We start from the raw sequence: 27,618 nt of genomic DNA on the forward strand, positions 1-27,618 counted from the left end.
GATGTAAATAAATAACAGGTGAATTAAATTAAAAAATAAATAAATAAAAATCTATCCGTGTAGCTTTAATGTTCTCTTATTTATCGAAATGCAGCATATTGCAGTATCCTCCACATTCAACATAAAATCTTTTAAATCTATATTACATAGACGCCGATACGTATAAAAATTATGCACTCTATTCCTTGTACCGGTCGCGGCGCGACAACAAATTGACCTACGAGTCACTCGCTCCGACGAACGCGTCGTCGTTTCGGAAACGTTACATATAATTTATATTCTTCATAGAAATTATCTACACACGAGACTTTTATAAATCAAAATTGTATATAACTTAGATAAAAAATGTAGAATCGCATCTATCGAGCGGCGGCCGGGCCATGCGATCCGTCAAAATAAATAAAAAGTATAAAAAATCGTAATGTATCGGCGATGGAACGCGCACTTAAGTGTCTTCTCACTGATATAGTTCACTGCACTAAGGCCGGCACGAAACACACGCGCACTACCACGGCGACACTTCTTAGTATAATGGAATAAATTAAATATAACATTTAAATTTAAGAATACATGAAAATCATAACTTAATTAAATTTATAATTCGAATGGAATTAGTAGCACAGTGTAATAACTATGCAACTAAAGAGCCGCTGCGTCGACGCCGACAGAAAATATTGCCTTTATCATATGCGACATACAAAAATTAGTTTACCGCAACCACCAATCTCAAGTCTTTAAGCTTCAGCATCAGCCGGACAGCTCAATCTGGTTTCGACTGATTCACATTCTGGAATCATCTGCCTCGCGTACGCATAGAATAGCGACAAAAGTTCCGCTCACCGCAGACGCAGAACTGCACCGCAGGGCTTAGAGTGCTCGTGTCGCCGCGGGTTTAGCGCGTGTCATCGGTGTGACGCGTGTACGTACGCGGTTAATTCGTGCGGGTCTAGCGTGACGGCTATGTGGGCGGGGCCGGCGGGGGAGCGGCGGGCGGAGGCGCGCTCTTGCTGCCCGCTGCTGCCCCCGCTCCCGCTCCGGCCGTACTCGTCGCTGCACTGGCCTCTTCCTCCTCCTCTTCTTCAGGGTCGAATTTCAACATTAGTTGCTTAAACTGAAACAATACGATACGTTGTATTACGATGGCTTATTTCACTGCAATTGTTTCGGACAATGGCAAAGTGAACAATTTTCGTCGAAAAAAGTTTGTCAAAAAGTGATTTATAGAATACCACAATAGTTAGTACAATGGCCATTTAAAATATACAAAGAAATTTGGTGTAGTCTTTATGTATAGAAATACATATTACTGCTATTAAATAAAGTAACAGAAAAAACGGGTTAGCAATAATTATTCAAATTGAATATATTAATTCTGTTTGTTACTATTTTAAATAATATTGTAATTTGCAGGTGTATTCGAAAAGAATATTAGGCAAAAATATGAGTTTCATCAATGCCAATAAAAGAAATGTTAATAAATTAAGAGTACTGTAACATATTTACCTCTAAGTAGTCATCGACGAGTCGTCGTCGCGAGTGTTCGTCGAGTTCTTCAACGACATCGTCTTGTTCGAGCTGTGCGATCGTCGCTTTGGGCTCGAACTGCGGGGCGTGTCTCCGCGATATTGCCTTCTCATATACTTTCACATTTTCTGATGGCGAATACTGATTTATTTTTCTAAAAAAATTCAAAGGAAACAATTAGATGTGACGCAATACTACAGATTATAGAAACTAGAAATAAGCTCCAACTTCTGATAAATCCAATATGATTAACCGGACTGTGCAATGTGCATATAATCTAAAGCAATCGGTTCCGACGAATCAATTGTTCCAGATGGTAAGAAAGAGAGAAATAACCTTCTGTTCATCTACTTGATAAAAATAATAACAGAATAGACATTTTAGGTGTTACATAAATACTCTCTATATAATATAAATCTGTAAAGACAACATTCTTATAAGCAATCATTTAGTATCATGTTTTATAAACATCCATAGAATGATCGATTCAATATTTTGGTAAAAAAATGGTCTGTAGGCTGGAAACACTCGCGAGTCAAGTAATGGTTGCAGGTGTATACAAACATTTTGTAAAAAAGAGTGACGGAGAGTTATATCCAGTTCTTCTCGTCCGTTCTACGCCTTGATTTGGGAACTGCCAGTAAATATACATTTAGGATCATTATTTTTTTTACTGACGTCCAAGTGTACCTTTAGCAACCTTAATAAAAAAAATGGTATTGCCTCAGGCGGCGATATTATTAAACATGGAACCTGAGACTTTTGACTAGAAAATGACTTTGCGTGTGTTTTAGGTGTAACTCACTAAATGACATTAGTACACTCGTTGTCACGTGATCTTTTGTTGTCTAGTACAATATCTAATATAAAAAATTGTCGTGTCGCGGTGTTTGTGGTTAAACTCCTCCGAAACGGCTAGACCGATTTTTATCAAATTTTATATGCATATTCAGTAGGTCTGAGAATCGGCTTAGTGATAAGGGTTGTCCACCCCTAACATTTTATTTGTATTTTTAGACCATTTTGTTTGTTTTTATTTTTTTATGATACACCTTCCAAAATACATAACCACCTAATTTTCACCCCCCTACGTTTATTACATAGTTAGTACGCTCTTTTATTGAACTAAAAAATATTTCCTAGAAATAATATACATGGCAAAACAACGTTTGCCGGGTCAGCTAGTACATATATGTATAAAACAAATAATAAAATAAACATGAAACGTAAAGGCGTGTTAAATACTCACGCGTCAGTGAGGCCGTACAACTGCTTTAAGTGCTGCTTAAGCACGAGCAGCAATAAGCAGCCCCGGGCCTTTCTCATAGCGTCCCTTAGCGGGCGTGCATCTTCAGGCATCCGGCAAACCAGCGACTCTGCTTCCTCTTCCTCGTCTTCTTCATCCAGTGCTTCTTTTTCTTTCTCCTCTGTTTCGTCCTTAATTAATCCCTGTGAAAGGTATGTACAAATATCAATACCATAGAATGGCTACTAATTTCTTGTAAAAAACAGGTTTTTATTAACGCCTCGTTAAACATAAACTGCGTATGTATGTACAAACTTACCTCACGAAAATGCTGCAAGAGATTGGATCCCGAAGTAGAAATAATAATGTCGATATGGTGAATTATAAAAAGGGGTTCATCTTGAACTTGATATGGAAAATAACTTAAGTTATCAGCCAGAAACAACATCTGATTCAGTGGCACAGTCTGAAAATCATAAAGTTATATTATTTTGGTTCACCAAAACATTAGTTGAATTAAAAAATTAAGTAGGAATTTTATTTTTTAAACCAAAACAAAATTATTCAAATAAGCCTTTTTAAAAGCACATAGTAATCTTTGCTTTTGCTCTACCAATATATAATGATAGATAAATATGAGCCAAAGTTTTGTGTTTCATGGGACAAATAAATATTTTTTTTCTTAGCTACAAATATCAAGGCGTTTTTAGGCGGCCTTTAGATTTTAAGATTATTCAAAATTTCGCCATGAGCTAACTAGATGAATTTTATCATAGTTCTACAATACAATAAACAAAATAAACTTACCGAAGTATCGTCGAACTGTTTCAGAAACGACAACACGAGTGCCCGCCTCTGCGGTCTCGTATTTCGTAATAATGAATATAAAAAACCATTCAGCGCGGACGGTAGATCGTCTTGTTCCTTTTTCCTAAAAAAAAAAATATAAATTTACTAACTAACCTTGTGCGGAAACACAATTCAAAAATAAAATAAGTTCTTGAATTTGAAAGAACAACTTTTGACGTTTGGCAGTATACATTTTGACTAGCCAAATTGCACAACTGAAATTTTTAATTTCGTAAATTTTAGTAACTACCCACATTGATTATGTTTTGTAATACATAAAACCTGTTTTTTTTTGTGTGGTCAACAAAAAATTTCCTATATAATTTTAATTTACTTAAATAACACATATTTACATAAAAATAAATCAGTGGCGCTACAACATTTTTAGGTCTGGGCCTCAGATTTCTGTAATTGTTTGCTTGAATATTTGTCAATCTAATAGACAGTAGGTGATCAGCCTCCTGTGCCTGACACTGGATCGCCTTTTAGGTCCAAGGCAAATCGGTTTTCTCACGATGTTTTCCTTCACCGTTCGAACGAATGTTAAATGCGCACATAGAAACAATGTCCATTGGTGCATTCGGGGACCGAACCTACAACCTCAGGAATGAGAATCGCACGCTGGAGCCACTAGGCCGACACTGCTCAAACATATTTTCATATATTTGAATACCCACATTAAGAGAAAAATAAACTTACCTAAACCCTCTAATGGCACCTTTGCATTTCACCTGTAAAATCTTCTGTAACTCGTAAGACAACTTGATACCGAGTTGAGCCTTCATGTGAATAAAACCTGGATATTTTTTATCAATATCTTGAAGGTTTTTGTCCGCTGTATGTGACACGGTTACTTCTGTATCTGTACTCATCGATATTAAATATGGGACAATCTGAAATAATATTTGTGTAATCAATACGCGTTAATATTCTTCTTAAATTAAAAGAAAAAAACTATTACCTTATTCTATATATTTTTTTAAAAATATTAAACCACATCAGTTGTTGAAATTTTTTTACTTCAGTAATATGAAAAATGTATATCAGCCCTTTTTAAGATCATCAATATAGGGGTACTACACACCTGAACGGGATGGACCAGTCCCTGCGCGAGCACCAACTGAACAACCTTCATGGCACTGGATCGCACTGTAGTACTGGGATGGAGGAAGGAGTCGAGAATTTCCTTCAGGTACAACTGGATCACGGTCGATGCCATACCAGATGAAACATCTCCCATCTCCTTTAAGTTCTCCATTTTGGAATTTTTTGACCCTATGAATGTGATTTATTGATGATTTTTATTGTCTTTTGAAACATTCTATTTATTTTTAAAAAAATACAGAAGTTCATTTCACGGCGGAACATTAATTGGTCCCAGTTTCTCCGTCTACCGAATCATTACAATAATATTAAAATACTTTAAAAAAATAAAAATTCAAACAAGGTATAATAATTACTAATCCAATATTTCTAGCAAACTTGGAAAACTTAAGTCTCCAGTATAAGGGTACATGTATTAATGTAATAATTTTTTATTTACATATTTAGCTTTAGGCCAGGCTTTCTATAACAGACCCAAAATGTAAAGTTTTGTAATTTAAAAAAAAAATGTTATCCCGTGATAATGTGAATGAGAAGCCATAATATGTATTTCATACGTTAACAACTACTGCTTTGGGAATCATTTAACTTGGAAAATGTTATGCTTATAAAAGATATTAAAATATGAGTGGGTAAATAAAAGCCAACTGCTTACATTCCTTATCCTGTCTGATCATCCGCTGTTCTTCTTCTTGTAAGTACATCTCAATATTTCTGAGAACATCTGCTTTCATCTCAATAGGGGCCAGCTCAGACGTAAGGAGATGGTGATAGAACTCCTTCAATTCTTGCCTTAACATGAACTCATAATGCCTGACACACACAGAGCCGAGCGCTTTCAACGTGTGTGACACGAAGTCTTCGTCTTCAAGGCCAACGAAATACATTAATGTACTGTACACTTGTTCTTTGATGTCATTCTGAAATATGGTTTTAAACATAAGATGCATGTAAGTTAATATGACGTGCCTTTATTGATATGACAGAAATTTCAATATGGAAATTTAACATAATATTATAATTTAAATATTAACTTTGCTATGTGCCAAACTTATTTAAAACAAATTGTTTAAAATAAATACGTAACGTAATTTACATATAAATAAATACATATATAATAAAGCGATCATATGATATGAAGGAAACTTTTAATTTTTTCTAAATTAAATTAAATCATGATTTGGAAATATTACTCACATGTAATCCGTCAATAACTTTGCCATCGGTAAAGTCAAAATATCTTAACAGAAGGCCCACAATGAACAGAGCTCGGCGGAAGTGAGGCCTCGAGTGCAAGGACCGAGTCACTTCTGGATTCCTTTGCCAGCCCTGCTTCCACTGCAGAAGAATACCTTGGAATGGAAAGTAACTATAAAATGAACACAATATATTCATGTATATTACAAAATAAGGCTGAAATTTTGTAAAACGAACGGAGTCTGACATATTTTTAGTACTATTTTTTTTAAATTCATTTATTTTATAGAACAATATAATAAAGTCAAGATACATTAGAAAACCACTGTGGTTTGTATAAATGCAACCATACAGTCATGTTTAGGAGCGAGGTTTTCCAATTTACTTTTTATGTTAGTGAAGCAAACGTTCTCGATGTACAGATCTGAACTTAGGGGGCGTCCATAAATTACGTGAGTTGTTTAAGGGGGGAGGGGGTCGAGTCAAATCTCATTTAATCTTACGTTGGAGAGAGGGGGGGTCTTGGCAAATATCACGCAATTTTTTTTCTAATTAAAAAAAATTAGGAAAACGGTTGACCCTAAAGGCTATCTCTGCAACTTCCCGCTAACTCCATACCTAAACGCTCAACATTTCACTTATTTTGTTTTAGTTGTAAATAAAAGCACGAAGCAATTTTTTTTTCTTTTTACAATAACAATCCAACGCGTTTACGTAAGAAACCTACATTTTGAAAAATATCACGTGAGATTGGGGGTTGGGGGAGGGGGTTGAATAAAATCTCACGACATCTCACCAGGGGGGAGGGAGGTACAGAAAATTTAAAAAACACCTCACGTAATTTATGGACGCCCCCTTACGTTACCGCGTGGGTCTGTACGTCATGCTCAACTCGTTTTTTTATTTCATCTCGAAAAAAGTGCTCAACTAGAAGACATTTATTTACTTTTCTGCCATGGACAGTATTTTGAAATGTTTAAAAAGAAAAATTAAACTAAAACAATACAATATATTGTATTAATAATACTGCTATATTGATGTGAAAATGTTTGTCTTCTACCATGTGACTTAGAGGTAGTTTTTGAGGTTTACTAGATGAAATGAGAATTCAGTAAATACGGAATAATTAGATCAACAATATAAGGGTTTTATGATGAATTAAGAAAAAAATATTAGGACTTAGAGGACAATGTTACCTATATGATTAAATGATTTTTGAATTTTGTCACACGTTACGTTGTTAATTCGGCGTAAACGAACCTTTAGACATAGTTCTTCAGTTAAAAATTAAATAAATAGCTATACTAACTGTGATATTGGTTAAAGACGTCCCGTATGAGTTTGTAGTTGTGCGTTAGGTTGTTAACGATAGCTGCTAAGCAGGCGATGCATGAGGCTATAACTAGTTGTCCCCGCTGGAGAATCAGTTTCACTGCGTCTTCCTCCAGCTGAGCCAGAAACACTTCGCTGGGGTGTTCCATTAAAGGCACTACCAGCTCCAGGGTCGAAGCCACCGTTGACATTATTTGCTGCTCGTATTGGTTCTAAAATATCAGTTAATTTTATTAGTAAATAATTTTAAGTGTTTACAATTACTGTTTATAACTTACACTGCAATCGACGTCACAATTATTTCAACTTAGAAATGTTCCAATGTAAGACAATATTAATAGCAAGGAAAAATACATTTGATATCATAATTAAATTAATATTCGATTCTATATTAAAATAAAACATTTTAACATATAATATGACACATAGGCCATGAAATATGAGATGGAAAAAAGCAATCAATTTCGCAAAATAGCACACGTGTATATGCAAATATTGAATAATGCACTCAAAAGTAGAAGCTTAATATAAGGTTTTTAAATATGTATTGCCATATTAATAATTTGATATACAATTAAATAAAAAAATATAAATAGACTTACCTGACATTTTAAGCTCAAGTATGGTTGCAACGTCAGTGCGTGATTGACGAGCAATTGCGGCCGAATTTTTGCAAACAAATGTAGTGTTGAGAGGCACGCTAATATACGCTGTGAAGAACTGTTACCTGTAATAAATCGTATTTACATTACTATTTAAAAAAAAATACACTATACAGGACAAGACCTATACGATTATTTCAAATTATGAAAATAGTGGGAAGTGAGTGAGTAATTTACGAGTATTCTAGGACCCGACATACGTTGTCCTAGTAAGTGTAAGACGTATTTACACCTTAAATATAAAAAATCATCCACAACTTTTTTAAATCAAAATTGGTCCACCCGTTTAGGAATAAAACGAACACACGCAAAGAAGATACATAAAGAAGTTTATTAATAATAAAAGAAATCGATATAATGGTAGATACAGTAAATGAATAAAAAAATTGGTTGTTCAACCCGTTGCAACGCGATATGTGGATAAACAGAAAAAAACACTTTCGTATTTGTTATTTCAATTCTACTTACCATCCGTATTCGTTTCCTCTAACTGCAGCAAATGTTCTATGAGGCAGTCAACTATTTGTTGACACGCAAGAAGTAGAGATTTAGGCGGCTGGTATATTATCTTCGTTGAATCATCTTTATCCTCCTTAGGTTTAAATAACTGAAAAAAAAATGTAACGCATATAAAATTTAATTTATTTCGTGTCTAAGTAGTGGGTTAAAAATACTCGAAGGATCTGGGGCAGAATCTTCCCAAACCCCATTCCATGATAAATGGATTTTAACATATGTTTGCTTAAATTAAAGATGTATTAATAATTTCAGAATCGATTCAATACTAGTTCAACAGTACTTGCCAAAGTTTATTATATTTTTTGTATGAATGATATACAAACAATAATGAATGATATACAAACAATATATATGTAGTTATTATATATAGTTGACATCTACACATTATAGGCTTTAAATCTGGTCCAATATGAATTACGTGGTCCAATGCTTGTATGCTATATGTTGAGGGTAGTTAATAAAAGATAGGGACGGACGGTAGTTACTGTGTATTTGACGTTCTGGGTTATACATTATTTTTGTGAAGTATTATTAGATTGCAATTTTCGAATTTATGTAACATTGTGAGAGTTTATTTTATTGTTAGTTTTAGTTAGTTTCTGAAGGCTTTGTTTGAAAATAAAATTTCAATATTATATTTAGTATAATTTAGTACCTACTGGGTCCATTCTACTATTATAATTAAATATTGGTTTTATTTACTTACACTAGTCAATAACTGTTGGAACCACTCCAAGCCCATATCCCTCGAGGAGATCACAACATCGGTGATGTTCAAGACCTTCCTAGTCAGAGGGTCTGCTGTGGCCGTGGTGAGGTCTAATGTTCCCGGTCTGGCCGTATTACGACATGGCGTAAACCACATATTTTGAAATACCTCCATAACTAATTTCCGAATACCCTCCTCGTCGTTCACTCTCCTTATCATTTTTACACAAATCTCGGGTATTTTCGGAAACTCGGGACACTCTATACAGATATCTTTTAAGATTTTTATCACTCGTTTTCTGACAGACACGCCAGTGTCCTAAAAAAATAGTTTTGTATTAATTTAAAGAACAAAAAACGTAAATTACGTTTAACTTTTAACGTTAAAAAAATCAAATTAAAGGTTTAGATCCTATAGAGAACCAGAACAAACAAATGAACATCACATAATCGGAACTTACCAATATCCTGTTAGAAAGCATTCCATAGTACTTGTCTATAAGATCCGGGCGACTGAGAACGAATTTGCCGACCAAGTCAACGGCCGCCTCCCGCACTGCAGTAGACTGGTCGAGGAAAGACCGGTTGACACCGATCTGCATATCGGGCCTCGCCAGCACCGAGGGATCCGCCTCCACGATCATCGTCAAACACTTCATTGCTTTCGTCCGGATAGCTATTGTATTTTCACACAGGATCACTAGGATTTTTCTAAGGTACTTGTCGAAACTCTGCGAGAACGACCGCTTGGAGGCTAAGTACTGGGAGATAAGTTCCGCCCCACTGTAGTCTATGTACGATTGCATCACTTGGACCTGAGTCCCACCTTGATACCGAAAAGGTCGAATTTTCTCTAAGAAGAAAGTTTTCCTTCGTTCTATCGTTTTGAACTTCTCCGCAGACATTACAGCTGTCACCTGCTTCTTGGACTCTCTTTCGCTGTCTTCGTCTGCATCAGAATCTTCATCGCTGCTGAGAACTTTATATCGTTTCTTAGATTTGTGTTTGGGTTTTTTCGTAGGCGACGCTTTGGGCTGAACGACCATGTCTCTATACCATTGTGTGATGTAAAAATGCCTGGAGCAGTTCCACGCTTGATCCTTTTGTCCGTTGATTGCTAAGTAGTCCAGTAGTACTCTTTGTAAGAACTCTGTCCTTTCCTCGTCTTCGTCTAGGCCGGATGAGGGTGTCTATAAAGAAAAAATAAATAAATCCTCATTTTAGTTTACGTAGGACTATAGATGAACCATTAATTTGAGCTTACTGTAGAGACCTTGTATGTCAAAAACCATTCATTTTTTATTCTTAGACTCTTATGTCATTTAACTGGTATAATCATGAAGTAATGACTTATTTATGTTATTAATAAATGAGTCCTTTTAACCATCTAAAACTATGGACAAAAACACATAATAATATTTAAACGAACATTGACGAAATTAAATTTTTTTTTCGTTTCCTGTAATGTTTGGTTCTCTGGACATACGAGGTTATCATTCTACAGCGACGTTATATAATATTTAAAATAATAAGATAAAGAACGCTTAACAGTCTTTCGTTTCTAAAGTAAAAACTGATAAAATTAAAATATCTCATACATGCGCTTGACTGCCGTCTTTTTCTTCCTCGGTCCGTATATCTCGTATTACTGCGTCCATACTAGAAAGCTTTGCTCGCGAATGCACGCTATCCCTTCTCAGTCTCGATGCTACCAAACCCAAATATTCCAGAGATGCCACGCGAACTGGCATTTCCATAGATTTATCCGACATATATTTTACCTATAAAAACAAATAGAAACTGTTACAAGGACAACGGGCCGCCTTATCGCTAACAAACAATCTCTTCCAAGTAACACGAGTCAGGAAAACAATAAAAAGACAGTGGGAAAGTGAAGCCATAGATACAATTACAAATAATATAAAACGTTAAATTAATTTAAAAAAAAAAGTTAATATATTTGTTAAAATAACTAAATACTTTTTTACTTAATTTTGTATTGATAGTACGGATTTTCTTAACAACTTTTAAGTATTTTAAAATCACATGTCAAATAATTTAAAAAAGTAAATAATAAAAATAAACACTTACAAGCATCGTCCCAAGAAGGCTCAGTAGTAATTCCGTAGCGGGCCACTCTGGCTTATTTACAGTTGTTAGTAAGTCGTGTACGAAATTCTCAAACAAGGGCCTAAAGTCTACTTCCTCAGAGCGACTCCGGCATTTGTTTAAGAACGATGTCAGGAACGTGCCGCCCACACTGATAGCTGCTTCGTACCTTGATATTATTAGGAGATCTTTGTCTACGTGCTGAAATGAGATTTTTTTTTTGTATTTAGTGGGTATTAATACGATTAATGTTGACCTCATACGATTAAGAGACTTCGCATCGTTCTGTGGAGCCGGTTAGTATTTAGCAGTAAATTGTTTAGATTGAAACCAAAATATGGTTAGAATGTATGACGCGATTATTTATTCCGTTTGGCTAATCACAATCAAGCAAAACGCTAATTGCGCGCTATAACAGGCGACGATGCGGGTGAATAGGAAATATTTTATTAGAAAATTTATTAAAATCCATCTGCATTTCTGCACATAGCTTATTTGCATATTTCGATACATATGACAAATATTATTGAATATTTCTTTACTTAGGCTGATGTTCAGAAGCAAGACAAAGCGCGGTAAGTGTGACTCTCGTATGTCAAAAAAGTATTGGATTTTAACATACTTAAGAATACTGAATAGAGTTTAAAAAAAAGAAGTGGCATTATATATAAGTTAAAGTAAGTAAATATTTTTGAAGTGAAACTTCTTAGGGCGCATGAGGGTAAAATTTTTACGGATGAAACGAATTAATAATAATATTAGCGTCATGAATATGTGCAGCTTTTTTGTCGATGAAAAGGGAGGGAGCGATTGAGACCGATTGAGAGAGAGTGAGAAAGGGCGAACGTAGCATGAAACAAATAGCCTTGGAGCGAGAGTAGGGAGCAAGTAAGTGAGAAAGATCGAGAGAGAGAGAGTGAGATAGAGCGAACGTCGCATCACGCACAGTCCCATGGAGCGAGAGGTGGGAGAGAGATATAGTAAGAAAGATTGAGAAAGAGAGTAAGGGAGATCGAGAAAAATACACGCTATTGGTTGATATATTCGTTTAGTAGTTACATATTAGAACTTTAGATGACATTTCTGTCGCATAACGTCTTGTGCAGTAAACGTAGATTTTTTTATTTTATTTATATAATCATTAGTACATATACAATGTGTAAACAGTGTGAATATAGATATAGAAATACATGGAGTGATCATAATTTACTGGTACATGATTCATTTATTGGGGCTTTTACCTTAGTAATAATTAATTTACAAAGAAACTTACTTAGAAAGTTTCACTTCTGACATGTGTACTTTGTACGCACGCACTTATTTTTTATTTTTAAAGTTTCAAGTGGCTCACAAATTATACTTCTGCTTTAAAATATTTGTATGTAAAATAAATCTAATATATTCATAAAGTCACTTACCTTCTTGCTCTCAACCTCAACGTCTTTATTCTTATCCTGTGACTTGCACAGAGTCTCAGGTAGGGTGACCACACACTGGACCAACTGTAATACGAGCGCTGTCAGCATCTGTATGTGCTGATCTGAGCTAAGCTGGAACGAACGTAGGTTGTGCTTCGAGCTCGGAATACGAGCTATTGACGCTAGGATATCCTCCAGGAGTAGCCGCCTGTGTTGCTCGTACTTTGTGAATATCTGTAAGATGTATGATTTTATTTAAAATTGCATATAATGATACGATTCTGCATGATCTTCTTCGAGTGGAGGCAATACAATCACTCGCATATTTTAAGCATTTATCTGGAGTTATGGAGCAACTAATTTAAATTGAGTTTTAATAGCATTCAATTGGAATAACTTAATCAATATAAAAACAATTCTTGAGATATAGTGTTTGTACCTAACTCTAAATTATATATTTGGTAGGTCTGATATAGCTCATAAACTATTTTTTATACTCCGGAATAATAAGGGTGAACCCCAATAATTTTTATTTTATTAATACATATTAATATTCATCCTTATTTGAGTTTAAAAGCGATATTAGCACTGTAATAAACTTTATATGGCAAAACAACGTTCAGCGGGTGAGCAATTCGTATATAAAATCAATTTTCGATTTACCTACAAAACAGTCCGTCAGGGGGCGTCCATAAACTACGTGAGGTGTTTAAGGGGGGGAGGGGGTCGAGTCAAATCTCATTTAATCTTACGTTGGAGAGAGGGGGGGGTCTCGGCAAATATCACGCAATTTTTTTTCTGATTGAAAGAAAAATTTAGGAAAACAGTTGACCCTAAAGGCCATCTCTGCAACTTCCCGCTAACTCCATACCTAAACGCTCAACATTTCACTTATTTTGTTTTAGTCGTAAATAAAAGCACGAAGCAATTTTTTTCTTTTTTCAATAACAATCCAACGCGTTTACGTAAGAAACCCACATTTTGAAAAATCTCACTTGTGATTGGGGGATGGGGAGGGGGTTGAATAAAATCTCACGACATCTCACCAGGGGGGGAGGGAGGTACAAAAAATTTAAAAAAACACCTCACGTAATTTATGGACGCCCCCTGACACCAAGGTTTTACCTTTTTCTCACTTTGAATTTCCTTTTATCTAAATAAATTTTGTATTTAAAAAATGTATTTTTTAATAATAAGGAATCCTTGATACTGACCGTAGTAACAAGTTTGAGAGCGGAGAGCTGAAGTTCGCTGATGTTCTCGACGAAGAAAGGCGATACGGCGACAGTAGAGGCGTGCAACACAGTTGTGTCCGTCAATTGGTGCGCGGCGAACAGTTCGCCGAGCAATGTGACACACTCGTGCGCATGTGTGTAGAGTTCCCGAACTGCTCGCGTTGAGTTCCCCCCGCTACGCTTGTTTGATTGATTCGCCGCACCACCCCGACGCTTTCGACCATCCACTTGAACAGAGATAACAGCTTTTATAATATATAATTGTCTTATGGGCCATTTTTATTATAGGTAAGTAGCACGTGTTCTTTTTAAGCCGAAGTATTTATGATTTTTTTTTATAGGACAGTGGGAAAATGGGCAGGAGGCTCATCTGACGTTATGTGATAATACTGCACATTGACACTAAATGCCAGAGGGGTCGCGAGTGCATTGCCGGCCTTTTAGGAATTGGTACGCTCTTTCCTTGAAGGACCCTAAGTCAAGGTTCAGAAATACTTAAGTGACTGGTTCCACATAGTAAAATATATATAGAATAAAAAGCAAATAATTATTATATAGGTTTAACAGTTACTAATACTTAGGTGACTTACCTTTCTTTTTAGACGTAGACTGGATGCTATACACAGGATCGTATACGCAATAAATCGTGTTGTTTAATTGAAATTTGATAAACATTATAATCCTATCAATGACGTCTTCAAGGAATATGCGCTTGGGCATACTCGGGGAGGTCATTATGTAGAGTGCCGTCAGACAAGCGTCTGATGCACACATCACTCTCTCAAGCGCAGACTCTAACCATATTTGACGCATTTCTTCGCTGTCCTCCTAAAAAAAAATAAAAAAAAATCTTGATTATAAATCACAATTCATTTTAATGATTTATTGATATTTAATCTGTTATTTATAACAGATTGACAACGTAGGTCTTGATGAGGAAAACACATTGTTTTATATTTTATTAATTTTTATTTTTTTTGTATTTCAAGTATTTGTATTGAGAAATACAAAAACAATAAAAAAATAAGGATTTTGTTATAGAAAATTACAAATTTAAATTCCTTTATAATATATATTAGTCAATTTTAAACATATTCACATAACATAATACTACAATATTCTTTCAAACTAAAAGATTGATATGTATCAACATAATTTACAAAATGATTGTTGAATACTACTAACCGGATCACCAATAAGTGACATTTTTTCAGCAGCCCTTATGTTTTTCTCCAATATATTAAGTAACCGAAGCAATCTGTCAGCTGGAATAGCTTCCATAGCACCAAGTGTCTTTAACTTAGCAGCTTCTGAACATAACTCTTGAAGTTGGTACCGCGGCAATAACAGTTCTTGTGGTATATCTGGACCTTCTGTAATAGATTTTAACAAGTTTATTCAGTTAGTCCATTTTTTTAAAAGTACATTACATGGTTCAGTTTAATGGACCCATTAAAATTCAGTTTTTTTTTTAAATAAAAGCACCTAGCATACAAACAATAATAATTCTGGCAAAACACCATGGTTTATATAAATTTTTAAGTCATTATTAGTAAATGCTCAGCCGCGTTACCGTAACGTAAATGAAACACAAATAACATTTTGTCTTCCTAATACATTGAAGCCAATTATTAACAAAATGGATCATCTATGACGAAAAAAAATTATGAACTAAATATAATTTAATATTTAAGACTTACCCATTTCATCTGTTATTATAACATCTTCATCAATTGTTTCAAAAACTGCTTCTATCAGTTTATTAAATCTCTGATAAGTGTTGGTCTCCATTAGTTCATCCACAGATAACATCTCTAATACAGGTACTAATCTCCTTTCAACCTTCCGTAACTTGGGTCGAACTGAAATTATAATAAATTTGAATCAAGTATTATCATATGTCATATTGTGTAGTGAAATTGTATTTATTACACCTATAGGAACAAAACTAATATTTTATTTCTTCAAATACTTAAATGCCTCATGTATTGACTCAAATATGACATTAGAAATGGACAAGATTTATTGTAAATAAAATATTTAGTTATTATGAGATTAGACTATTTAGTCAAATTCCTACTTAAAGACTGTCCCAGTGTTATCCATGCCATATATATTAATCTAGTGGCCTGTCTAGGCTTCGCACAGCTTGAATTTAATATTTTAAAATATTTTGGAAATAAACATGTAACAATATATAATAATAATGGGGGGGGTTTGGGTCTATGCTTCTACGGTTCCCAGTACGACATGCTTGCATGGTAGCATAGGTGCAAACCCACCCTACCACATCCTTCTGATGGGTAGGGAGGCGTGGCTTTTGGGGGTAGCGCAAGTCGCTATGATCCCCTCAAAGCAAGTTTGGTGGACTAGCCTTCTCGAGGTTGCCGACCCTGTTCTTGGTCTAATACCCTATGTATTAGACGTAACTAAAACCGCCAAGCGAACTATTGCAGGGATGGAGAGGTCATGTCCTTGCGAGTTCATCGTCCAAACAGGAAGGACGGTGGACAGTAAATGACCTCCCGCGTGTTTGTGCCGTGCGCGGGGACCCGTACGGGAGGATGAAGGAATCCTGGGGGTTGAGTGGAGTAGTGCGCCGGAACAGTTGTGCGCTGCACACAACACACCTCTTTGGTCTGGATTTCTCCTCACACGGGAGGCCGGGGTTTAGCTAACCACGGTCAACCGGCTGTGGCATCCCATAAGCGGGCTGCCGAGCGAGAGTCGGGATGTGGGGGGGGGGCCGTCGGCGCGGTACGGGACTCGGGGTGAGTTGCGTCATAGTCTCGTGGCGTGAACAGCTCCGTACTTCCTTGCTGCGTGCAGATGCGTCTGCCTCCCTACGTGCCGGCTCTATACCGGAGGAGTAGCTCTGACGTCGCTTGCTGAGCAAGGGACGTCCCCGACGTGAGGGCTCCGTGGCGGGTGGAGAGCTCCAAAGGTGAATTCAAACCATATCACCTCATGGATAAAGAGGCAAACAAACTTAACAGAACAAACACAAACACCAACAAACCCAGGGTTGCGTCTTTGGACGCGTCGCGGTGCAAGTCACCAGTGGCGCGATTCTCTGATGCCCCTGTCACACACATGGATGCACCCTCACGGGCAGCGTCCGGGACCCCAAAGGAGAGGGCAGCGGCTGGGGTTGCACCAATCCGGGCTGCACTCCGGCCCGTACCCAATCCGATGGAATCCCTTATACAACCGCACAAGGATGTGACCACTGCTGCGGCCAGGTTGGCTGCGTCGGTCGAGCCAAAGATGGCAACCCCGGACGATGATACAGCACTGTCTGCGTCTGAAGGGGGGGCTTCCGCGGCAAGAGCGATGCGGCAGACCGAGGCTGCGACGGTGGGCACGTCCAGTGCAATAACCACGACCATGGATATGTCGGCCCTGAAGACCGCAATTCAGGAGCCGACTTTCAAAATGGTCGTAAGCAACTCCAAAAGGCGACGGCACAGGAGAGCCTTAAGGGCGCCGGAACAGCAGAAGCTGGTCACCGGCGCTCCGAGGCCTCCTGTGAAACCTGGAACTGCCCCCGCTGTAACCACAGTTGAGAGAGGCGGGAAAAGGACACCGAAGCCTAAAAGATCCACTGCTGCGCCCGTGCCTAGCTGCTCTGGGTGCGGCAAGGGACTTAAGAGTTCCAAAACCAACCAAGCCACGAAGGGCCAGAAGCGCGACCGGCCAGAGGAAACCGTAACACCGACTGGGGAAAGTAAAAGGGTCAAACCCAACAAACCTCAGACGGTGGCAGGGACCTCGGCCAGTTACGCGGAAGCGGCAGCGTCATACAAAACTAACGAGCTTTGTGTTGCCGTGATGACTGAGCCCTTCGTGGATATGACACAAGAACAGGCGGATAACATCCGCCTACAAATCGAGGGTAAAATTCAAGACGAGCTCCTGGCGGATCTTGATGCTACCCTAACTACCGAGCCCAACGACATCAGGTTCCGGGGTAAGGCCCATTTCTCGGATGGTGTCCTCAAAACTTGGTGCGAGGACACTTACACTCTGGGTTGGCTGACCGGGACTTGTGATGTCATCACAAATCCAATACCTGACACCAGGCTGGTGGTTCGGCCTCAATCGGCGATTCCGAATAGGATTCCGTGTCTGCTACATGTACCAGACTACAGTGGCAACACGGAAACACTGAGGAAACTGATCACGAGGCAAAACCGCCACCTCAACATCAGATCATGGACCCTGACACACGAACGAAGAACTCAGGACCCGACAGGCGTGTCCCTCTTCTTTCGTGTGCCAGAGTTTGAGATCCCTAAAATCAAAGAGCGCAATCGGCGTTTATACTACCTGATGGGGAACATCTATATCCGCATCCTGGATAGAGATGAACCCTCGCAGGTGGCCAACGCCCCACCAACAACTACCAGCACATCGGGGGTGGCGTCGTCGGGGTCGGGGCCGTCCACGTCTCTGACGGGGGCGGCTTCGGTCACCGGGACACACGCCCCTATGGAGGTAGCTACACATCCACCGTCACCGGTGCAACTAACTTCGGATGATGAGTTGTTTCAGGAGACCGGGGGGAGTGAATTCAGCGACAGCTGTCTGCGCTCCTCCCCATCGCCGAACTGACCTCATCCAGGCTAACCTCCAGCACAGTCAGACAGCGTCGGCTTCCCTACGCAGACTGCTGGAGACCAATCCGAAGACCATCGCCGCGATCCAAGAGCCGTGGATCAGGAATGGCAAGATATGTGGCCTGGGCAGCACCGGTGGTAAACTTTTACTGGATACCTCCGTAAGTAACCCTAGAACTTGCATAATCTTGCCTAAACATGTACCAGCATTTCTAATAAACGAACTCTGTTCAAGGAACCTTACAGCTATTAGGTTACACAGAAACAATCAACCAGACGTCGTCCTGGCGTCCGCCTACTTACCAGGTGACGAGGACGTGCCCACTCCAGAACTCGGCCTTCTGGCTGACTACTGTGAGAGGGAGAAACTGGAGCTAATCATCGCGGCGGACTCCAATGCGCACCACACGTTATGGGGTAACGCTAGTACCAACACTCGAGGTGAGGACATGCTTAATTTTATACTTAGCAATAACCTTATCTTGGCAAACAATGGCTCAAAACCAACTTTTATCAACGCGCGTTCGCAAACTATTATTGATTTAACAATGGTAACTGCTGGTCTGTCAGATCACATACAGGACTGGCACGTATCCAACGAGTTATCATGCTCTGATCATAGGTGGATCCGCTTTGCAATCAAAGGGGAGCTACCTAAACCTCAACCTAGACGTATACCACGGAGAACCGATTTGGTAAAATTTCATAGACTTATCAGCTCCGAGGTAGACAAACTATCGATACCAACCACCATAAATATACAAGACATAGACAAACATGTAAACAACCTAACGTCCCTACTCCTGACAAGCTATGAACGGTCGTGTCCCCTTACCATACCAAGATGGGGAGGGAGACATAACTGGTGGTGCCCCGAACTGGAGAGACACCGACGGAAGGTCAGGAAGCTGTTCAATAGAGCAGTGAACACACGGTTACCCACCGACTGGGACAAGTACACGGTCGCGAGAAGGCGATTCAAAAAACTTTTACGTACTAGGAAGCTGGAGTGTTGGAGACACTTCTGCACCAGTATTGAAACCAACAACCAGGCAACCAGGGTGAAATCATGCCTCTCCAGAGAGCCCAATCACTCGATCGGTTGTCTTAAAAAACCTGACAATTCATTTACAAAAACTGATTCAGAAACATGTGAACTACTACTGGCAACACACTTTCCGGGTTGCATAATTGCCAACGAACAGGCTTGGCAACCATACTCGGAGAGAGCCACCGACAGCTCAGACTGGCAAGTAGCTCACAAAATAATCACTAATGAAAAAGTAACGTGGGCAATCAACTCCTTCCTTCCATTCAAAGCGGCTGGTTTGGACGGCATCTTCCCAGGCCTACTAAGATGGAGTGGGAACCTAATAGTAGACTATCTTGTCTCTGTCTTCCGAGCCTGTATAGCCCACCGATACATACCCTTGAAATGGAGAGAAGTAAAAATCATATTCATCCCAAAACCGGGTAAAGAGGACTATACCCAAGCGAAGTCCTTCAGGCCTATTAGCCTTACTTCATTTTTCTTAAAAACGATGGAGAGGCTGGGGGACCTGGAGATACGCAGCCGGGTATCGCTATCCAAATTCCTACACCCTAATCAACATGCCTACAGTTCGGGCAAATCAACAGACTCATCACTCCACAGCGTCGTGTCTCGCATTGGCAACTCCCTGAAGTTAAAGCAGTCAACCCTTGGTGCATTCATTGACATCGAAGGTGCTTTTGACAAAACAAACTTCACGAGTATAACCAGAGCACTAAGGTCATGTGGAGTACCATCAACCCTTATAGAATGGGTAAACAACATGCTAAAACAACGAGCTATACAGTTCACGGTAAACTCCACAACACGAGGCATTGTCAGCAGAGGATGTCCGCAGGGAGGTGTTCTATCGCCGCTACTGTGGAACCTTGTGGTTAATGAACTAATCACAAAACTCAACGCTGACAATCTCTTCACTGTGGGATATGCTGATGACATAGCAATCTTGATATCTGGGAACTTTGAAAGCACCTTATGCGACCTCATGAGACGAGCTTTCAAAGTGATTGAGAGATGGTGCAATGAGCACGAGTTATCTGTCAACCCATCAAAAACAGAACTAATACTTTTTACCAACCGAAGAGTTCTTGGACCGTACAAACTTCCGAAACTCTTCAACACTGAACTCATTCTCAAGAATGAAATCAAGTACCTAGGTGTGATTTTGGACAGTAAACTGCTCTGGAACAAACATCTAGAACACAAACTAAACAAAGCAACGATCGCCTTTTATCAATGCAAAAAGATGCTAGGCGTGAAATGGGGCCTATCGCCTAAGATAACATTATGGATATACACTGCCATAATTAGGCCAATGCTTGCCTATGGAGCCCTTGTTTGGTGGCCCAGAACAGAACTTCAAACGGCAATTACCAAACTCGGACGCTTCCAGAGGCTTGCTTTGTCCGCTGCTAGCGGTTGCATGAAAACAACACCAACCGCAGCAATGGAGATGGCCCTGCAGATCTTACCCCTGGACCTACACATACAGCAGGAGGCAGCCCTGGCTGCTATCAGGCTTATGGTACTGGATCTATGGGGAAAAAATCACTACAGTACACACACAGTGATTCTCAACAGGGCAACAGAGTATCAACCTCTTATTGCTGCGCCCTGTGATAGAATCACTAACCAACTAATATTTAACAGGAAATATCATATACAACTGAGAGAAGAGGAACATGACCGGTCGACCGTGAATGAGCTACGTATATATACAGATGGATCCAAAACAGGGTCCGGCTCAGGCGCTGGCATATTCTCTCTTGATCTCAACATCAACATACACCTACCCTTGGGCACACAGAGCACGATCTTTCAATGTGAATGTGTCGCCTTAACCGAAGCAGCCAGAGCCGTGCAGCGGCTAGGGATTAGTGACTTTTGCATTAAATTCGTATCCGACAGTGCATCCGTGCTGATGGCGCTCGGAAACAAAAAAACCAACAGCAAACTAATACTGGAGTGTCATGAAGCACTGGAGGCTATAACCCGAACCAATAGGGTTACCTTACAGTGGATAAAGGGACACAGTGGATCTCTCGGCAATGATGCTGCGGACGAGCTTGCGAGAAGAGGCTCCGGAATGATGCCTGCTGGCCCGTATCCGCTCCTTCCTCTGCCCTTCTCGCTGGTGCGAACCTGGATCCGCCAGAGATCCGCAGACCTCCAGCAACAACGATGGTCGCATGGTGCGGCCTGCAGACAGTCCAAAGTGGCTCTGCCAGCAGTAAACCCGCAACTGACAAAGCGACTACTTAACTTAAATAGAACCAACCTTAAAATAATGATAGGGACAATAACGGGTCATTGCCTCCTAAATAAACATCTTTTTATCCTAGGCGCGACAGACAGCCCCCTGTGCAGAGGCTGTTTCAGCGCAGAAGAAACAGTCACCCACGTAGTCCTGGAATGCGAGGCTGTGGCTAATCAACGTGAAAAAATCCTCGGAACGGTGAGGTCGCTCCGGGAAGCCTGTGAAGTGCCCAGGAGACTTCTGTGCTTCTGGAAGGAGCTAGGCTGGCTAAATTAGCCAGGACTCGTACGCACAACGGACCAACCACGAGTCTAATTGCGGAAAAAGGAGTCCTTCTACCCTAACCCTAACCCTAATAATAATCAATCCAGTAGTTTATGAGTGTATTCGTAGAACATACAAAAATTGTAATCTTTCTTTTTTTATGGATTAGATTCTTATTTATTAAACAAAGATAAATATATTTTAAATCCGACTTTCTATTTATGATCCTAAGCGTAAATATGCCATTATTACCGATAGCGGTTTCAGCTTCCTCCTTTTTACTAGCTTCCTCATGTTTTCTTTTAACAGCTTCCCAATTCTTTTCTCGAGCCATGTCAATGGCTTCCCTGTCTTTATCTAGAACTTGTGTGTTCTGTTTTTGCTTTGATTGTGGTTTTAATGGTGTGTTGTCGTCTGAGTCTGTTTCAACTGTGCTATTTTTCCGTACCCTCTCAGTGGTAAAATCATGCTTTTTCAGCAAGCCCTCCTATATAAATACAATAATTACAGTTATAGCAAGTCTAAAATTGTTAATATTATTTGTTATACATATTGTAATAAGAGTTTCACCCATAGTTGATAGAAGGGATAGTTTAGTTAAATGTGATTTCAGTTAAGTAATTCTTTGACTTGTAAGTTTTATAAAATATGTGAGGCGCGTACATAGTCAAGAGTACAGCATAAGTATCAAGAGATAAAGGAAAGGTTTTTCATACTTACAGACAGACGACCAATTTTAACCACTGGATATCTAGTATTTACAGTATTAGAACCTTTGGCCTGATCTTGTGCATAAGGAGTGCCCATGGAGGGTTGAGGCACTTGAGGTTCTTGGCGTAGCGGCGATGGCGCTACACTAGCTTGAGCTGGGGATTGCCCAGTCATTACGTTTCCGTCTAGGGACAATAATTTTATTATTAAACATTAATATTGAAATCCCATATTTACCTACTTGTAGTGTTTTCAAAAAAAGGTATAAATCAAATTCAGCAATTAAGCTCACTAAAGTATCTATAGAGATTTCTAGGGAATGTACTGACAAAATTAATACAACTGCTCTTTATTTACAGTTACAGTTTACATGTCTTATAAATTGAGAGATTCCGTTAAGGTAACATCATACCTTGTTCAAATACTTTGTCCTGAGTTTGCATAATAAGCTGTTGTTGTTCTGGTAAATTTCTTGGGGAGTCAGAGAGTGGATCCTTGTCTTCAGTAATATTTGTCTCAAAACTTCTATTTTCTTGTAGCAAGCTATTGTAGAAACCACCGTTTTGTGAATTAGGTGTATTTGTTAGTGGACTTGTATATGTTTTAGACTGATTAGCACTGTTCCAAGGGGGAGAAATATTATTTTGAGCAGTAATATTGACTTGACTTCCTGGTCTGGCCTGTGATGGCGGTGAACCCATATTAACATGAGGTGATGACTGGCATGGTGGAGCTACCAACTGCTGCTGATTAGGAATTGGCGCTGAGTGGACTGCAGTGCCATGTGATGATGGACTTGAATGTACAGTATTGTGTGATGTGTAGTTAAAGGTTGGTGATGGTGACATTCCATTAAATTTTGATGTATTTAAGTGATTGCTCCAATGATTCCTTTGTTGTTGGTCAAATACATTAGGATTGACACTAAGAATTGCTTTCAAGAGCTCAGGTGTGGATTGTTGTGGAGCAGGGCTTACAGCATTTGGTATGGTTTCATCCTTTAAGTCTCTGTAAATAAATATTCAGAAGTATCATTATAATGTTTATCAGTGGACAGTTATAAAGTTTGAAGATGCAAAAATAAATTTTAAAAATCTTACATATGCTGAACTGAAGTCTGCATTAATGATTGCAATAATAATGATACTAAATTATCATCTCTTGTAGCCAGCAGAATAGCAGCTTCTTCTGCAACTCGTGGATGAAATAACTGAGATTTGTTGTTCAATGTTGATGGTAGAGGAGTTGGAAGAGGTAGCACTGGTAGCACTGAAATAGTTAGTCATTTAAAAATTTGTATATTTTTATATTGGCATGAAGGATGTATACACAATATTAACAATAATAAAAACTAGGCCATTAACAACCATTATAATAAAAAATTATGTTAATGGTCACTTATTTTTATATAAAGTTAGATGATAGTAGATAAGCACAGTAATCAAGCACTTTAATAATATGTCTTATACATTAGTATACAGTTTGTCCAAACTGTATATACCTAAATATTACAAAAAAAAATCTGCAAAATGTACATATGTAGACATAAACAAAGTCAACTTGTATAATTTGTAACTATATAAAATATAAAGTGCCAATTATATACAACTAGTGCCTAATTTCTATATATAACAAATACTATGATAAACAAAACTTGACTTATTATTTACTAAAGAAAAACGCATTTGATGTTTATATAAATATACTTAATCAGTGTTCTAATCAAAATAGCAACATGTACTTTATGCAATAATCATTAGGTGCAAATCAAGCTAATAAAAATTAAATTCCTAGTCATGAAAGCATAAAAATTTCTAAATAAATAAATGTAGTTTTATTTCTAAAGATAAAGAACATCTCCAGTGTTTAGGGTAGTAAAAAACTCCCCTTACATTAGTAGATTTTTATTATAGGTAAAATGAATATAACTTTCTATAGTTAAATAAGAAGTGTGTTATTCATGTATATGTGTAGTTTTGATTTATGGAACTTTAAAAAAAATATAGTTAGGATCTCATTAAACATTAATTAATCATTAAATATATTTTAATGTTAAAGGCAGCATTCTTTATGCACCTCATGTGTATTTACAAGATACTTACAGTCAGTTAAACTGGCTACTCCTGCTAAAGTTGTAATAGGGACACTGGGAATATCCCTCTCGTTCATCTTGAGAACTATTTTTGTTTTATTTTGCAAAGTTGACTACAATTATCCTAAAAGTCAAAAAGAAAGTGTTTTCTCTGGTAATGTAACACACACTATTGGAAGTTGTTTGCGTAGTCGCAGTTTCCATTATCGTTTAAACTTCACATACACTTGTCACAATTGCACCTGAACGTCTGTAATTGCTATGAGCGCGAAAAATATGCCTTGAAAACTAGTTTGGATAAATCGTAAGATTGTTGTGAAAATAGGGCAGCCGTCAATTTGATGCTTTGTTGTGCGTTGTGCATCAAAACGAAGGTCAGCGCATCTGTATGACACTCCCATTAAAAAGTTAAAAGCATAAATTTTTAGCATTGAAGTGTTTTTATTTTAAACAAATGCCTACATACTCACTGGAACATAGTGAAAATTATTTATATCCAGGACAAACCAAACATTAATCCTAACATTAAGATAAATTATCTCAAGGAAATCTAGAGAGTAGAGAACGGAGTTGCCATTTCTTTTATTTTCTATTTTCTACCAAAGAGTATAATCTACGGATCATAACTAATAGAATGGACCATAGAATAAACAAAGTACGGCTGGTAAATTCATAGACAATTTATGAGCAGAATTAAATTATTTAATCAATTTAATTATGAGCAATAAAAGTATATTAATAATATACAAGCTATTTAAAAAAAGGATGCGTGTACTTATGTACGCGCGTAAGAAGTTATACTTCTTTGGCTTTCTTTATTTTTTAAAAATATTAAATAATTAATAATAAATATTTAACGTTAATTATTTAATAATATTTAATATTTTTTATATTATTCAATTATTAATTAATATTAATAATAATTATTATTTTATTATATTATTCATTCAATTTAATAACTAGGTATGTTTCATAACCTTTTAACTAAGTAACAATAGGTCTTTGTGAAAAAGCATTGCTAAATTTCTTTGAAAAAATAATTAAAACTCCTTTATTTGTTTAAAAGGTACTACAAAGGTCATTATGGTCATTCAAAATTCTTGGCATTGCTGCTAACTTCACACATATTCTATTTCTTTTTACTTGTAGATTTTCTTATTCCCATCTCGCTCGCGCACGCTCGGCGCCCGGCTGGTTTAAAAAGAATTCGTTAGTGGACAACTTCATTCTGTTAATTTTGTGTCACGGTGCGCGCGGATCGTAAAATTTCATCCCCTCAATTTTTCATAACGCGAAGAAGTATAACTTCAAAAAAATATTTACAACAGGTTACATTTATTTCAAAAACTGCTAAACCGACACAGCAGATTAAAACAATATCACATAAGTACATCCCCTATGTATATATATATTCTAAAGACCAAATTCACTTGTAATTATTCTCAATTTTTTTTTATCTTCTCAAAATATAGCGTTCAATACCCAAAAAGTTTGATTTCACTGTAACATAAATTATATAATGATTTCATAACTAAAATAACAACTGAATATGAACCATCAATGGGTTTTAAATTGTTCTTGTTAAAAAAATAGTACATAATTACCTCTCGATACTATAGTTCGTAAGAAAACTATTGGCAACCTATATGTATAGTCCTTTTCATGAAAGAAGTCCCCTAGACGCGGCGCTGCAATCGCATGACGTAATGTTGCCATTTATGAGTAAAAAATTTACCTATTTTATTTACATTTAGCAGATTTAATTATTTATCAAATAATATTATTTTCTGCATACTTCGATGAACCAATATTTCTGTTATGTAAATAGTATATTTTTATTTACTTATATTAGCGGTGTTCTACCTACTTACAGGGAAAAGATTTCTCATCTTATAGGGTAAAGAAAAGCAATACAATTTTTTATTCAGAGTTTTATTGCATAATTGTTGGGTTAAAAATTTTTTCGAAGTACACGCCGCTGTTATACCCTCGTTTGTAATTCTTGTTACAGTTTTCTCTGACACACATGCAAATAAATTATGATCAATAAAAAATAATAGTAACTTTAAGTTTATAATGCTTATGTAATATGTAATATATGTTTTAATTTCAGTTACCTAGTTTCATCACGTTATGTATTTATTCAATTTTGTCTCAAAAACGAATTTATATCATAAAAGTCCCACCAATACAGCAAAAAATTATTAAGTGGCAACTCTAAAAAGTACCTGTTATGGCGGCAACTCTCTTCCGAACATTGTTTAGACTTTTGAGGTATTAAAACACCTTGATTCTTATGTTCTGCTTCACAGAACTCTTTCATCTTTAATATCATTTCTCGAGCCGAACTTTTTACAACTTTTGGCATTGTAATCAATCTTTAAAATGCACTAAGCTAGTTAAAAATTCACAAAAATCTACCACAACAAACAAACTTGATAACATCGACGAATGACAACATTGCCGACCTGTCAAATTTAGTTCCAAAAATCACCGCGGGACTTCTTTCATGAAAAGCACTATACGTAAATTTAAACACGACTGTCTGTGGCTGTACGTCATCTGAATCCTATACGTTATGCTCTTTGCAAAAAACCGCCAAAATCAAATTTGTATAACAGTCTTAAACTTTAATCTTCCAATCAAATTCAATATTTCTTTTGTACAATTTTTCACTAGTTCTTAGAAATACTTAAAATGTTGTTATTTATTTATAATATA

The 27,618-nt window shown here is 37.6% G+C and overlaps 2 protein-coding genes across 3 annotated transcripts; one reads left to right on the top strand and one right to left on the bottom strand.

Moving 5' to 3' along the window:
- Nucleotides 1-40: 40 nt before the first annotated feature.
- On the bottom strand, nucleotides 41-25,498 carry LOC125053144 (nipped-B-like protein). 2 transcript variants are annotated; one of them, XM_047654372.1, is made up of 27 exons: nucleotides 25,368-25,498; nucleotides 24,908-25,021; nucleotides 23,906-24,074; nucleotides 23,218-23,813; nucleotides 22,815-22,990; nucleotides 22,347-22,581; nucleotides 15,604-15,765; nucleotides 15,089-15,276; nucleotides 14,494-14,731; nucleotides 13,883-14,130; nucleotides 12,669-12,902; nucleotides 11,233-11,451; nucleotides 10,740-10,922; nucleotides 9,603-10,331; nucleotides 9,140-9,460; nucleotides 8,383-8,521; nucleotides 7,855-7,979; nucleotides 7,230-7,464; nucleotides 5,921-6,075; nucleotides 5,379-5,643; nucleotides 4,704-4,894; nucleotides 4,319-4,512; nucleotides 3,578-3,701; nucleotides 3,090-3,236; nucleotides 2,774-2,973; nucleotides 1,504-1,678; nucleotides 41-1,111 (listed from the first exon to the last, which is right to left on the bottom strand). In XM_047654372.1, exons 2-27 carry the CDS (start codon nucleotides 24,972-24,974, stop codon nucleotides 959-961), a joined length of 5,868 nt encoding a protein of 1,955 aa, XP_047510328.1. In that variant the 5' UTR covers nucleotides 24,975-25,021; nucleotides 25,368-25,498; the 3' UTR covers nucleotides 41-958. The 2 variants fall into 2 exon arrangements, with proteins under 2 accessions (XP_047510328.1, XP_047510327.1); XM_047654371.1 differs by having other exon boundaries at nucleotides 24,908-25,482.
- Nucleotides 16,118-18,951, top strand: LOC125053146. Its single transcript, XM_047654376.1, has 2 exons — nucleotides 16,118-18,683; nucleotides 18,758-18,951. Exon 1 carries the CDS (start codon nucleotides 16,871-16,873, stop codon nucleotides 18,515-18,517), a length of 1,647 nt encoding a protein of 548 aa, XP_047510332.1. The 5' UTR covers nucleotides 16,118-16,870; the 3' UTR covers nucleotides 18,518-18,683; nucleotides 18,758-18,951.
- Nucleotides 25,499-27,618: the final 2,120 nt, after the last annotated feature.

Source organism: Pieris napi, chromosome 10, assembly GCF_905475465.1.
Source record: "Pieris napi chromosome 10, ilPieNapi1.2, whole genome shotgun sequence".
Taxonomy (NCBI): Eukaryota; Metazoa; Arthropoda; class Insecta; order Lepidoptera; family Pieridae; genus Pieris; species Pieris napi.

Excerpts from the sequence above, each read along its gene's own strand:
- LOC125053146 (XM_047654376.1), top strand. The coding sequence starts at position 16,871 with ATGGATAAAGAGGCAAACAAACTTAACAGAACAAACACAAACACCAAC.
- LOC125053144 (XM_047654372.1), bottom strand. The coding sequence starts at position 24,974 with ATGAACGAGAGGGATATTCCCAGTGTCCCTATTACAACTTTAGCAGGA. Across the intron at positions 9,461-9,602 it reads TGCTTTCTAACAGGATATTG|GACACTGGCGTGTCTGTCAG; the intron begins GTAAGTTCCGAT and ends CTATTTTTTTAG. Across the intron at positions 4,513-4,703 it reads GACTGGTCCATCCCGTTCAG|ATTGTCCCATATTTAATATC; the intron begins GTGTGTAGTACC and ends ATATTATTTCAG.